General features: G+C 40.8%; 1 protein-coding gene across 1 annotated transcript in view; it reads right to left on the reverse strand.

Annotated features, from left to right (window-relative positions):
* Positions 1 to 15418, reverse strand: part of RIPK2 (receptor interacting serine/threonine kinase 2) — a 53874-nt gene extending 38456 nt beyond the window's left edge. The window contains exons 1-3 of the mRNA XM_036741894.1: positions 14676 to 15418; positions 9235 to 9388; positions 7332 to 7487 (exon numbers count right to left, since the gene is read on the reverse strand). Coding sequence (XP_036597789.1) covers positions 7332 to 7487; positions 9235 to 9388; positions 14676 to 14854 — 489 coding nt within the window. The 5' untranslated portion in view covers positions 14855 to 15418. The remainder of the gene's footprint in view (positions 1 to 7331; positions 7488 to 9234; positions 9389 to 14675) is intronic.
* Positions 15419 to 15779: the final 361 nt, after the last annotated feature.

The raw sequence follows: 15779 nt of genomic DNA on the forward strand, positions 1-15779 counted from the left end.
GCTTGCAACCTTTTTTCGTGTGTCACAGACTCCTATGATAGTCTGGCAAAGCCTCTGGACACCTTCTAGAATGTTTTTAAACACATAAAGTGCATAGGATTACAAAGGAAACCACAGCTTACTGAAAACAAAGATGAACTTTTTTCCCCACCCAAGTTCACCAGCTGCCTGAAATTTCTCCACAGACTCCTTTAACAACTCTTCCTTTGCAGGTGCTTTTCAGAAAAACCTGGAAAGACTTATATGAACTGATGCAAGGTGAAATGAGCAAAACTAGGCGAACACTGTCCATAGTAACAGCAACACTGTATGATGATCAACTTTGAATGACTTAGCTCTTCTCAGCAATACAATGATCTAAGACAATTACAAAGGACTCATGATGGAAAGCTATCCACACCCAGAGAAAGAACAGAGAGACTCTGGATGTAGATCAAAACATGCTATTTTCACTTTATTGTTTCATGGTTTTTTCCCCTTTTGGTCCATTTCTTCTTTCACAACTATGACTAATATGGAAATATTTTACATGATTGCACATATATAATGTAAATCAAATTGCCTGCTGTTTTGAGAAGGAGGAAGGGGTGGGAGAAAAATTTAGAACTCAAAATTTTGTAAAAACAAGTTTAAAAAAATCAATACCAGCTTTTACATTTATCTCTATTAATTCTCCATGTGTTAGTGTTAGGCCACTGTTGTATCCTCTACAAATCTATCTTTTTGAAATCTTAATTCTGTCATCCAGCAGGTTAATTCTCCATTTCACCTGTGTCTCGTGTAATTTTGGCAAGCATGCTGTCCATGCCTTCTATAGATTCTATTTATATAAATGATAAACAGAAGAGAGTCAAGGGCAGAGACCTACTCTACACGAGAGAGAGAGAGAGAGAGAGAGAGAGAGAGAGAGAGAGAGAGAGAGAGGGAGAGAAGGGGGGGGTCGGCGCACAGAGACAGAGATGGAATTAGAGACACAGACAGAGACAGGAAACTTTCTTTGGGTCCATTTGTTCAATAACAGTAACAATTCACATTTATATAATGTTTTAAATCTTACCAAGTTTTTCCTACAAGAAAAACCCTATAACAATGTAAAGTGGTATATTTGTGCACTCTACATTCTTAAAATGCCTTGGGCTAAGAGAAAGCCTCATTAATTGCAGGGAAATTCTTTGAAGAATACCTCTTAGAAGGCTGTGCATAAGTTCCACAGTGTGGCAATGTTACCCAGTGTGTACTCTGACTAGGTAAGCATGTTTCTAGCACGTCCAATTTTTAAAAAAGACTTGTCTTCTTGAAGATAGGAGTGAAATGTGAAATTCTGATAGTTGAGGAGGGGGTGCAAAGCTTCCTGGGAGATTCAGTTCAAAGAATTTCCACTGATAAATGAATCTCTCTTTTGGCCGTAAGCACCGTAAAAACTAGAGTCCACAAACAACTCTTTATGGTGACAAATATTATCACCCCTTTCGTACAGATGAGGAAAATGAGGCTCACAGAGGTTTAAGAATTTGCCTATGCTAGTAAGCATCTGAGCTAGGATATGCTACAGGCTTCTCCTGATTCTAAGTCCCATTCTCTTTCGTCCATACCATACTGTCTCTAATCACTATGAATTGTTTTGTTATCCAATTATCCAGCACCTGTCTTTCCATACAGCCCAGAAGGATATCATAAGCTTTGTCAAATGCCTTGAGGAAATCCAGGTGTATTCCATAAAAACTTTCAGAAAACCAACTCTTCAGCAACTGATTTTCCCCTGGTTTAAACTGGTAACTAGCAAAAGTGTCAGTTGAGGTTTAGTCCATAGGCTCATAGACTGGAAGCTAGAATGGATCTTAGGAATCATTTCACCTAACTCATTTCTCTTTGCAAGGGAGGAAACTGAGGCACCGAGAAGTTAGATTAATTGCCCAAGGTCAGCAGAGAGGTAGGAATTAAATTCAAATACCATGATTCATGACCAAACACTTTCCACTAAGTCAAGTTGCCTCTATGGAATTTTCATGAACATGTTTAATACCGAAACTTGTACCTTCAAATTAAAATTTACCATCAAATAATTACTTTTGAAAACATTAAGTGCCACAAGTACGAGTACCTAGATTTGTTGAGCCTGCCACATGAAGAAGGATAGGCTTTAGGAACCTAGGTCTTCATTTAAATTTTTCAAAAGCCATTTTTTCTTTATTTCTCCTACTGTTATTTCTATTTTACTGAATTTATTTTTGTCATTTTCATTTTCTATCATTGCTTAGTTGATATTTAAAACCGTAAGATTACTATAGAAAATGCAGTGAAACAATGCGTGGAGGGAAGGTATTTCTTCTAATACCATATTCTCAATGTCCAGTTTTTGACTGGATGTTTTCAATGATTATCAGGGGTTCTCAATCATTTTGTGTCATGGACCCCTTTGACTGTCTGATGAAGCATATGGATGCTTTCTCAGAATAATATTTTAATGAATAAAATAAATTAAGATTACAAAATAAATTAGCTTTATTGTAATGGAGTTATCAAAATACTTTTAAAAGAAGTTCATGTACCTGCCTGGAATTTATCTGTCTGTCTCTAGGGGTCTGCAGAACCTAGGCTAAAAACTGTTGGTTTAGGTGAATGATAATTACTGAGTTTCTGTGGCATCTTTTTATCTCTCTGTTTCTGACTCTCTCCCTCTCTTTCCTTCCTCAGCATTCCTCACTCTCCATTGTAGATCTGATCAAGAGGAAGTCGATGAAAACCTGATACAACGTTTTTTAAAATGTTGGGTGACTATTTACAGACACGGGTAAAAAGTTATTTTCTATCTTTACAACAAGTAAATTATTTTTTCATTGCTGTGTATCTGTGATTTCTGTAAATCTTTAACAAAACAAAAAGAGGGGATCCAAGTTTCAAAGAATAAGAATGAAACAGAATATGGTACTCTAATTATCACTGATTGATATGTTGAAGAACATGCATATATGTATATGTACACATACGCACATATATACATATAGATATGTGAATATGTGTGTGTATAGTCTATTGCCTTTGTGAACTAGAAAACACACTGTATACTTATACTATAAACAAGGCTAAGGCAGTTTTTTAAAAGTGTATTTTGAATGCATATTGTATAACTTTTATAGGCTATACTGCTATTTCTGTAGCTAGCAAATTATTTAAAATTATGACTTGTAATCAAGTATAATTTGTCAGGTATCTTAATTATATCTAAGATATTGCTGTAATTATCCAATAGAATAATTACTAACTGAAAATCACCGACAGTTACAGATAGGAACCAAAATGAAAATCATGGTACGTAATAAAGCTTATTAACTTTACAAGCTTTGGAATCTGGATTTTTATAGCCCTTTTGATGCTGACTAATGTTTACTTCCTCATATGAATGTTCACAGGGCTAATCTAAGAGGCTTCCACTAAAGCCCAGCTCAGATGTCTCATCATGGTAAAGAAGTGACCTTGGCTTCTTAGTGGAAAGCAAGTTTTAGCAGGTCCCTGGCAAGTCGCAAAGGCTCTGAGTATGACCGGGTGATGAGCTGTGTCTGTTGTTCGATTAACGGCTGAGCTGTGCTGAACTGAGAAGGTCCAAGAAGGCTGGCTACCAGGTCATGAACCCTTCTGGCCACAGGCGTTCATTAAGTACGCCTCTCAAGGCAAGGGGGTAGTTAATCTGAGGTCTGTAAACATGTTTATAAAATGTTTTAATAATTGTATTTCAGTACAATTGGTTTCCTTTGTAATCCTACGTATTTTATTTTATGCACTTAAAAGCATCATTCTGATCAGGATACACAAAACAGTTAAGAACCTGAACTAAAGGATGGAAGGGATTTTTTTACTATAGAAGGAACACCCACACTGATGAAACCACAGACAGACCTTTCTATGTATTGGCAAATTAGAACATAATTCTTTTGTCCACAGTGCCAAGCAGACAGGAAATGTTGAATACATTTTTGGAATCAGAATGTTAGGGCTTGGTACGACTGTACAAAACTTAGCCCAAGCAAGGTGGGATGGTGGATAGAACACTGGGCCCGGAGTCAGGAAGACCAAACTTCAAAATCCAGTTTCAGACACTGAAGAGTTGTGTGACCTTAGGCAAGTCACTTAACTTCAGTTTCCTCAACCATAATATGGGGATAATAATAGCACTTATCTCCCAGAACTGTTGTGAGGAATAAACAAAACAATATTTGAAAAGTCCTTAAAACAGTGCCGGGCACAGGCCAGGTGCTTAATAAATGCTTGTTCCTTCCTTCTTCTCACAGGGACATTAAAGTGACCCCTGTATTTGAATACACTCCTCTCTATTTTTCATTTTATCTGATCTTTAGCAGGGTTTGTTAGAAAACATAACACTACCTCACATTACTGTTAACACATTAAGGTTTACAAAATATTTTCTCGATGGTCTCCTTCGGCTCCTGTATTTTTTACGGGTTAAAAAACAAAACCAAACTGAGGCTCAGAATGGGTAAGTGATCTGCCCAGGGTCACACAGCAAGTAAGTGACCAGAGAGGGATTCAGGTCTGCGGACTTTGGGTCCGGTACAGCTGCCATCACAATGCTCCTCATAGGCAAGGCAGTGATGCAGCATCTAGCACGTTGGGCCTGGAGAAAGGAAGACCTGAAGGTTCAAGTGTAGCTTCACATACTCACCAGCTGTGTGACTGTAGGTAAGTCGTTTAGCCTCTTCCCCCCTCAGTTTCCTCAACCTATAATGGGTACAGCAATTACACCTGCCTCCCAGGGTTGTTGTGAGGACCAAAGGAGATGGTATTTGTAAAGGGCTTAACACAAGGCAGGGTAACATAGTAGGTGCTTAATTAATGCTTGTTTCCTTCCTTCATCGTTTGTCACTGGAAACATGTTGCAGCTCAATTATGCCTAGCATGGCCCTTCAGGTGATTTTCCATTTCAATTCATCAGAGATTACTGTATTAATTATTAATCTATATCTTAATTAATGACTGGGCAGCTAGGTGGCATAGTGGATAGAAAGCCGGGACTGGAGTCAGGAGGACCTGAGTCCAAATCCAGTCTCAGACACTAATTAGCTTTGTGACCCTGTCCAAGTCACTTAACCTTGTTTGCCTCAGTTTCCTCATCTGTCAAATGAGCTGGAGAAGGAAATGGCAAACCACTCCAGTATCTCTGCCAGGAAAACCCCAAATGGGATGACAAAGAGTTGGCCCCAACTGAAATAACTCGACAACAACAACAACAAAAATTAAAGCTCTTCTGCTTTCATTTATTCTTAATCTGGCATCATCTTTTTTATCTTTGCGGCCTTTTGTAATACTACTTCCTCTTATCCACTCTTCTCTACCTGAATTGTACTATTGTGTCCCAGTACAATACCCTGGGCTTTTCTACCTGCATGTCTTTGCTCACAATTTTCCCTATGCTTGGTATGTTCTCTAACCTTTTTGCCTAATTGAAACCCAGCTATCCTATAAGGTCCAATTAAATACCATCTCCTCCTTGAAGCCTTCTCTGATCCTCTGAGTTAGTAACGATGTTTTCTCCCACGTACCTTATTGCTAGAGGCAGCTGTGATATAATAAAGTGGGTGTGGCATTAGAAAACCTTCATTAAAATCCCAGCTCTGCCACTTATTAGCTTTTTCTTCTCTGCTAAGTCACTTAACCTCACTGTCCTTCATATTCCTCATTTGTAAAATGGAGGTAATACTACTTGTACGGATGTGAAGTGCTTTGTAAACTGTAAATGCTCTGTGTCGGCTATTTTTGTAGAGCTTAACACCTCCCCAGGGTACAACTTTGTATTAGTTATTTGTGTATTCAGTGATGTTCATTTGCACCATCCTTGAATACTGTCCAGTATCCTAAGTTAGATCCATAATCACTCAAGAGTTCAGTCTAACTATCCACCCAGGAAAAACTAAGTGGATGAAGACTACCTATTGCCTAAGCTATAAAATGCAATTAGATGGAAATGTATTTGGTCTACCTAACCCTGCAGGGGGATAGTGAATTTGGTCTCAAACTAATAGAAGGAAGAGAGTGGTCTGATGGTTTATCTTTGGGAAACTAGACAAAACTTTTAATCATTTCAACCTTCTCCTTGACACAAAGGTTCATCATTTAGCACCAATATTCTTCTGGTAATGCTATACAGTGGCAAAACACAGAATACTAAAATTTCTGAAGAAGTTAAGTTGAAGATCACTCAAAGGGTCATGGAGAGGTTCAGGGCAGGCAGGAGTGACCTTCAATACACTACCAATGACAAATTGTGAGAGGCTGTGGGAGGACAGATAGAAGGCAGACAGAAAAGAAGGTAGGCTGGTTGTGGATATTCATGCACAGAATATATAATCCATTAGTATGTATGCAGCATCAAGACAATTAGAGGAAGGCCTCAGGCATGATGGGCAGATCTCCTGTGGGGGATTTATGGGAGGATATAGACAATACCAGTATAAAATTAAAGGGTGTGGATGGGCTATAATCTGCACTTGCTGGAGGGAGTACACATAGAGATCGCTGATTCAGTGAAGTAATAATATTCTCCTACTATAAGCTCCCTGAGGGCAGAGACCTCATCTTATGTAAACTATGTATTTTTATCAGTGCACAGCATAGTGCTCTGCACACAGGAAGTGTCTGCTACATATCTGTTAAGTTTGTTGGTTTTGAATCTGTTCAAATTACAGGGAGGTAAATTTCAGCTAACATGAAGAAAACCTTGACAACCAAGGCAGTCCAAAACTAGAATGGGCTAATTTAAGGAGGAGAGGGAAGGAGACTGACATTTCTGTTCACTAGAGGTCCCAACGCAGAGGCCAGATGACCACTTGACAAAGCTACTGCAGACAGAATTCAAGGTTCAGTTAGACCAGGGGTGGGGAACCTGTGGCCCTCTAGGTCCTCAAGTGCAGCCATTTGACTGAATCCAAATTTCATAGAACAAATCCCTTAATAAAAGGATTTGTTCTGTAAAATTTGGACTCAGTCAAAAGGCTGCACATAAGTACCTAGAAGGTCACATGTGGCCTCAAAGCCGCAGGTTCCCTACGCCTAGGTTAGACCAGTTGACCTGTGGGTCCCTTCCAACTCTCAATCTTTAAGTATGGCAAAAAAGTCTCAAACATTAAATGTACACTCAATGCTTTTCATTAATAATTTTCCAAAACAAAATTTAGGAGTACTTGTGTTTTCTATGAGTTCAGGAAATATATTGCATCACCCTTGGGTTTACATCAAAGTTACTAGCTTAATTACAAACTACAGAACACTTAGTATAGGTTCTAGAATTGAGATAGAAGTAAAAAAAAATCCCTATTTACCTTAACATGAAATTCATTATCCAATAAGATGTTTTGAGTCTTCAAATCATGATGCAGCAGCGGTGGGTTCATATTGTGAAGATAATTTACTCCCAGGGCAATTTCATGCAAAATTCGGAATCTCAGTGCCCATGCGATGTCAGGATAGTCATTTCTCTTTATTAAAATAACAAAATAACCATATGGTGACAAAATAGCATAATATTTCACATTTGAAACCTTTAAAAATGTTGGATAAGAAGACTTAATTCGGGGCAGCTAGGGGGTGCAGTGAATAGAGCACCAGCTCTGAGTTCAACTCCTGTCTCAGACATTTGATACTTCCTAGCTGTGTGACCTTGGGCAAGTTACTTAGTCCCAACTGCCTCACCTACCCTCTCCAAAAAAAGGGAAGATTTAATTCTCCAGTGCTGGGTTCATACAAAAAGCCCAACAATTTCTGTGGTTTAGCCATTTAATTTCTTAGTACCTGGGCTCCTGTACCTTTGGGAGAAAAATGGCCTAAATGTGGGAGGATGCTGGAGCTGAATCTTACTGAGGAGCCAGAGCTAATTGTTAAATTATCACCATGAGCATTTATATCTTAGAAATCAGCAAGGGCTACAAATCAGGGCTTCATTTATTGTTTTGTTGATTGCCTAGATTTAAGAACATAATAGAGAAAATGTTGATATTTACATTTATATTTTATCTTAGAGCAGAGGTTCCTAACCTTTTTGGTGTCATGGAGTCCTCAGATTGTTTTTGAACGCATAAAATAATATACATGTAATTGCAAATGAAACCAGTATTGAAATCTAGCTATCAGACTATTAAAACAAACAAACAAATTCAAAGACTTCAGGCTAACAACCCCTTTCTTTAGTAAAAACATAAAAAGCCAGTAAATGGGTAATTAAATTTAAAAAAATTCTAGATGTATTGAAAAGGCAATATCCTTTCAATTTATCTCACATACACTCACTAAATTGGTTTAGTCAGAGCTATAGGAATGGGTGTCACTATACTTTTAATCCTAATTTGTCCTGTCATAAAATCGGTTTTGTCAATGAGAGGAATGAGCTGCGAAGCTTGTGAATGAAAGCTACTAGCAGTAGGGTGCTGATAAATGATTAACAATCACTCTCCAAAATGCATAAAATACTTTTAAATTTAATACTTTGAATTATTTTATATTTGAATATGTTAACATAAAGTAATATAATTAATATATCTTAGCATATTACATTATATTGTATATTTTAATACTTTTAAGTATTTTATATCTTAATATGTTTACATATCAATATACAGTAATATATAATTAATATATGGCTAAACTATTATGTTAAAATTATATATTTTAGTACTCTTAAGTTTAATTTGCATTATTAACTCTTTCTTTATCACTTTCTTAAGTCTGGACAATCCACAAGACAATAAATCAAGCCCACGTGGTAGCATTTGCTGATTTTTGAGGTGTAAATACTCACAGTTGAGATGTAATGATTGTTTCAGGAATCCTGTGGTGAACCCCTAGCTGGCTCTTAAGCTTGCACTTCCCCTGATTTCTGCTCCTTCTCTATCAGATCTCAGCAAGAGTGAATACAAATGAATAGGAGGGGCAGGTGTTCTAAAGGTAAAGCACTAGGGAAAGCCCTCCTAAAAGAAATATTTTGGTCCCTCTCTCACCTAATGCAGAGGTGGCCTCAACTGTATTTTCACTTATAGGAACAACATTAACCATATACTTCGTGACAATGATGAAAGGTTTACCACTGAGGGCTTTGATTACTCTTGTTTTCATTCAGCAGAGGTTTTCCTTCTCCAACTAACTGAACAAACTTGAGTCACTCTAAGCACCACATCGACTTCATACGAAACAAAGAGAAAGCAATGACTGCAGAAAATCTGCTGTCCTTACCCTGTGCAGGAGCTCATTGAGCGATCCATTGTTCATATATTCAGTGACTATTCCCAAGAACTCAGGTTCATAGCAAATTCCCAAAATTGGAAGGATATAACTAAATCTTGCTTTGTGTAAAATCTTGGCTTCTTTTAAGATATCGCTTATTTCACTAGAAGAAGAAAATGTATAATTTATTGGAAGTAATGAAAAACAAATACTTAAGGCAATTCCATTAGCTGGTCCTGAATTCACCACTAATTAGCTGTGTGACCTCTGGCATGCTGCTGTGCATTTTAACTTCCTCATCTTGAATATAAGGCAACAGCTACTCTACCCATTGCACAGGACTGTCATGGGGATAAAATAACATCAGGGGAAGCATCTATATGGTAAGAAGGGCAAGACCAATGTATGGGATTATTATGAATATTAAACTTTAATTGGCACAAGAGAAAAGATTTATTTGGAAAACACCTAAATTATAATCAGTTTAGTGAGTGAACTATAACTAGTAAATTGAATAAATGACTGAAGAAAACACTGCATTTGTCTGTAACATGAAGACAGCAGGTTAGACAGCTGGCCTAAAAGCCAGGAAGACCTGACTTCCAGTCCTACCTCTGACAGCTGCTTGAATGTCTGACCCTGAGCAAGTCACCACTAAGACAACAAACTGCGAAGAAGTTATCGACCTGCCTGCACTAGTAGAGAGAATTTCCTCATCCTAGAGTTCCCTATATAACAAAAACATCCCAGGTCCAGTACCTTTGCTCTCTGTATATAAAACTCCCCCACAAAACAAAATCCTCATTATCCTTTTGGAATTTTGTGGATTTAGAAAATATGAAGAGACTAGCTGTATGAGGCTCAAAGGCCCCCCAACCACATTTTGTTAGGGACTTAGTTAGGAAAAGAACATTGGCACTAGAAATCCACCCAGGTGGTTCCATACCTCGATTTCCCCTTTTGGAATGAACAGAATTTTCTCATAATAATTTATTGAATGGGTACTACATGCAAGGCGCTATGCTAGATGTGAGTGAATTTTTAAAAAAGGTACAGTGTGCCATTAAGGATTTTATAATCTAGTAAGGGGGATAAAGAAAAAAAACCTACAGCACAAAGTAGAAAGTTCTATAGATTTATAGATTATCAGAGCTAGGAAAAACCTTGGAGATCATCAAGTCTAAATCCCTCATTTTACAAATAAAGAAACTGAGGTCTGCGGAGTGACTTGCTTAAGGTCGCACAGTGGTACACCAGGATTTGAACTCAAGTCTCCTGATTCCTAGTCCAAGAAGGGATCTTAGAGGCCACCTGATTCATCCCTTTCATTTTATAGATGAGGGAATTGAGTCCCAGAGAGATTCAGTGATTTGTCCAAGGTCATATAAGAAGTAAGTGGCAGAGCTGGGATTCCAGCTCAGGTCCAATGACTTCAGGTTTGGCGTTCTTTTTGTTTGTCCTAGAAAAAGTGGTAGGATACAGACGGGTGGGGATGGTGCAGATGGAGAGGGCAAATGAAGAGAAGACACAAACAAAAGGTTAGTAGGGTCTAGGCCTGTGTATGGACCTCTTGAACAAGGAAACTCCCTCAAACATTTCAGGCAGGCCTCTTCCTGCGTGTGAAGGATTTGCCTAGAGGATTGAGAAGCTTAGCTTTGCTCAGGGTCAGACATTCAAGTAGCTGTCTGAGGTAGGTCTCAAACCTGGGTCTTCCTGACAGAAGAAATGACAAGGGTTTCCAAGAAGGGGAATGACATAATTAGAGGTATGCTTTTGGAAGACTAACATAGAGAAGGATTCAAGAGAAAATGGGGACCTTAGAGAGAGATTGGAGAGAATAGTTTAGGGAAGATGCAGTGAGGGACTGATGTAGGGTTGCAGCACTAGCAAAGGAAAAGAGAGGACAGAATGAATTGACACTGAAGAATCACATAGGACAGGGCAACTGACCAGAGACAGGGAACAGCAAGCTGTCAGGAGTCAGAGGACTCCAAGGTTTCAAATCTAAGTGACTAGGAGAATGGCACTGTCATTAACTGAAAAACAACAACAGGAAAGTCAGGAGGAGGAGGAGGAGCTGGTTTCAGGGTGAAGATGGGTTGACTCTCAAGCCACTTCAACCCTTTGGCATTTCCTGGACTAAGGAGGACCAAGAGATATTCCAGATCAGACACTCAGACTTGCCCTGAACCGTTCCAAGAAGTAGAGGCAGACAACGCAACATTTATGAGATAATTTCACGGCCCAAAAGCAGGAGAGAAGAAGGCAGAACTGATGACTCCTGGGCAAGGAGACAAAATGTCAGACAGTGGGGCTTAAGTTTCAGTTCGGCTTCAAACAATATCTAGCATAGTGACCAGCAAATAGGATCTCAACTAATATTTACTAAACTGGATGGAAGCATCCCTCTTCTACTCTGACCCTTTACTTTTACCGAAAGTGAGATGGGGATTTTTGCTTGGCAGATAAATGGGTGGGGGAAGACAGCATGTAGTAGCAATGTTCTTTGTCAAGTTTTAGGAAGAATGATAGAGCTGATTTTTTAATGGTTTTAATACACTTCAGCAGTTCAGATTGGAGGAGATAAGCCCATCAGATTTTATGTACATATCATTAAAACATGCCCTTGGAAAATGAAAAATCAATTGTTCTGTCCACAGGCCACCAAACATCTAGTCTGATTTTCTGCCCTCTCAATTTTTCTTTATCCTTTTGTCTTTTCTAGATGAGGAGGAGGATCTATCATTTTAACCACAATGCTAATCGGATAGAAGGTACAAGTTGCACAATGTGCCCCTGTTTCTGAAATAAGAATGACAAAGTTTTATGGCAGCATAAATACCTTCTCCCTTTACACCCCTCTCCCCTCCCCCCACCTCATGCTCTCTCCATCCCTCCCCATGATCACAAAAGACAAAATCGTAGATGACTTCTCACAGCCACTGTTCCTAGATATCTCAGATTTCCAGAACCAGTACCAGGGCAGTCAGGAAAATAAAAGTGAGGTTTTGCAAAAGGATTTCAGTTCTGGAGGTGAAAGGGATGTCAAGAGGCCATTTAGTCAAGCTCCTTCATTTTACAGATGAGGGAAGTGAGGCCCAGAGAAGCTAAGTGACCTTCTCAAAGTCATGCAGATCTTTTCGAAGGTGGGATTGAAGCCAGGTCCTCTGATTCCACAACCAGGGCTCTTTCGACTGAAAACTGATTCCTCTGTCAGGCCATGTTTTCTTATTTTTGGTGCTGAAAAATAGTCATTGGCCAAGAGGCAAGAATATTATTATCCTCACTTTATAGGTGAGGAGAGACACTGTGAGTCAATGGCCTGCCCAGCCCTGTGCTTAGCCTTAGTAAATGCTGCTCTCTTAAAGACCAGAATGAAAGCATTACAAAGTCAAAGACCTTGGTAACAAGTGGGAGAACAGGATACACTGTGAAAAGTTGCAGTGGCCTTGAAGGGACTGGTGTTTAAAAATTCTTTCAGATGGTGAGGGGTAGTGAAGTGTTGTTCAGGAGAAAGTACTAAGCTTAGAATTATGAGGACTCCACAGAGTGCCCTGTGCCACCACATATTAGCTGTATGATCTTGACCAAGTCATGTAGAGACTCTCTGTGACTCACTTAATTTACTACATAAGATAACACTACTTGCATACCCTACTTCACAGGCTTGTCTTCTGAGCTATAATTCACATTTATGTAGCATGGTGAGGAGTGTGAAACACTCACTTTACAATTTAGTGAAGTAAGGGGTACAAATATTCCCACTTTATAGATGAGGAAATCAAGGCTCTGGCTCCCTTGTGATCATGTAAGGTAGTTTATGTCCAAGGTAGGATTCAAACCCAGGTCTCAATTTCATGAGATGCCTCTGAATTGCTAAATATAAGTCATCTCTATATAAAGTCATCACTATAAAGTGATATGCAAATTCCCATTACTCCTACTCAGACAGAGTCAGATATCAAATATCTAATGGGCCCATCAATAATATTTACATATAACATTTGCATAGGAAGGCCTAAAATATATCCACCCTTATCACCAACTACTTGCAGTCAGCTATAGATAAAGACCTAACCTCAGTTCCTCCAAGGCAAAGGGGGCCAGAGCAAACAAACATCAAATCCTACACATCATCAGACTGGATTCTAGTGTGCAAGTGAGGGGAAGCAAACTCCGGAGATGCCCAAGCACCTAATGCTGTAAGCTGCCTAGTGGGCTACCCAAGCCTCAACTGCTGGCTACTTCCCATTTTTAGATGTTAATAGTTGAAGATGACATGGGAATGGGGGTTGGGGAGTGCAGCAAGGGGAAGAGATTCTGGGAGATAGGACCTGGAAGAGGCTGAGCAATATTTTAAAATCGTATTTAAAGAGAAAACACACATCGAGTCTTTCACTATGCTGTAGTTTAATATTACAAATATACATAACATCAGTTGCAGAAAAGTCTTTCAGTCTAGGAGTTAAAACAAACAAAAAACCCTGAGTTTTCTGCCACCATAAGACCTTGGGCAAATCTTAACTTTTCTGGGCCCCACTTTTCACTCCTGTAAAATTAAGGGGTTGACTTGACTTGTCCCTCTTAAGTCCCCTAAAACTCTAACCTTCTATGATTCATTCTTTGGGAGGAGAAAATGTTTTGGTCATGAAAGTGAGACCATTGCAAAACTGTAGGATACAGTTAAATCACAAAGGAAAGAACAGTATACACACGGACCAGCATCTGTCTATAGTTGGCACAAACAGAATCGAAGAATTGGGTTGCTAATAGCTCTGAAACTGAAATCGAAAGCAAGAGTTTCCTCAAACTTAGCCATTTCCCCTAAATCGGCCAGAGGCCATCAGAGGCAATCTCCCACCAGTTACCACACACAATAAGAATGAGAGGCAGTTTCTCCCGCTTCCAGTGACCTCAATTCCAAAGTGGGAGGAATAATGCAAGTCTAATGTGCTATGGTATTTAAACTTTCTTAAAGACAATCAACAAGAGGCACAACCACCAAAAAAACCAAACAAAAACCCTAATGAGCCGTTCCAATTATATAGATTTTAAATGGTATATCCATAAAGGCCAGACACAAAACCCAAGCAAAGGGAGGTGCGTTTAGGTTTGGCGTGGCAATGATACGGGGCTTGAGATTTAGGAGACAGGCAGAAATCTGATTCTACCCTAAACAACGGGGCAAAAGACCGAAGGTTAAATTTTCCCCATACCCCTCTCCCACCTGCTTCTACTGTAAATTCCAAGGCAGCCCGATTCAGGAGGAGGTGCCCAGGGGTGGCAGGGAAGCGCTCACCTCGGTAGGTGAGCATGTGCGTGCGCGCGTGTTGCCTGGCCACATCCACGAGCCATTGGAGGGCGTAGGGAAGGCGCGGAGTGGGGGTGTGCACCTTTTGGTGGCGGAGACGCGTGTACCTGTGGCCACCGAGGAGGGTGGGGGTCATTACCTTTCCTGTAGTGGGGTCTGGAAATGCAGGTGCTTCACTGCCACCTGGACGCGCCAGTCGGAGTGGCGTGCCGAGTACACGGTGCCTGATGCCCCCCGGCTCAGGAAGCGCAGATCGGCGAGCTTGTAGTAAGGGATTGTGGGCAATGAGCTGGAAATGGCTAGGCTGTCCCCGTTCATCCTCCTAGCCGGACCGCTCCGCTCACAGTCTCTGCGCTGGACGGGGAGGAGACGGCTCCAGCTCTTCCAGAGAAAGGCCGGTGTTTCTGGAGGGACGGTTCCGGGTTGGCAGCAGCTACTACGCTCCCACCTCCTCTTTCACCTCCGGCTGCGGGAGCGTGGGCATTGGTGCTTCTTCCGCTCCCCCTGGAGGGCAGCGGTCTGAGACTGGCTCCCCCTCCTTTAGCACACTGGCAAAGTGAAGTCCCTCCTTCCCCGACTCCGCTAACCCTCCTCCGCTGTTATCAAAACAGGCTCTGTAGTGCTTTGACCCGCTCGCAGCCCCGAAAGCGCTCTGCAGGAAGCCGGAGCAAACTCCCACCGAAGTTGCTTCGGTCTCGATGTATGCTTTTTCTCCTCACCCAAGACCTACTCCGCACCCGCTTCGAAAACTGAAGAATTCTCCCCGAAGTCTGTCTGGGTCTGGCTCCGGCCGCTCCTCCCTTCCCAAGCTTGCCAGGTTACGTCAGCAGCCTAAAAACCTCTCCAGCCCTGGATCCGCGCGTGAGAGAAGACGCGCCTGACCCTGGCTGCTCAGCGCAGCCTCCTCTTCCTTCCCCTCCCTGCTCCTCCCGCGCACTGATCACCCGATTCAGTCCCTCACACCCTGTGTGGCTCAGCGATCTCAGCCTCCCTGCCAGCGCTAGCTGTGTTGGAAGCCAGCCTCCAGGTCTCCACCCTGGGAAGACACCTCCTCCTAAGAAGGGACTGTCGGGATGCTGCGCATGTTGTATGGGCAGTGGGAAACAAAGTTTCACTCTCGAGTCTTAAAGAAGCGAGGTCATCGAACGGGGAACTCCTCTTTTGTTTTTTCTTCTACTCTCCCTTGGCTTCAGGAAAAGCCACCCTTTCTTTTTGGGAAAGCCCCTAAGTGTGTCCAGCCGGT

Source organism: Trichosurus vulpecula, chromosome 1 (genome assembly GCF_011100635.1).
Source record: "Trichosurus vulpecula isolate mTriVul1 chromosome 1, mTriVul1.pri, whole genome shotgun sequence".
NCBI classification, from domain to species: Eukaryota; Metazoa; Chordata; class Mammalia; order Diprotodontia; family Phalangeridae; genus Trichosurus; species Trichosurus vulpecula.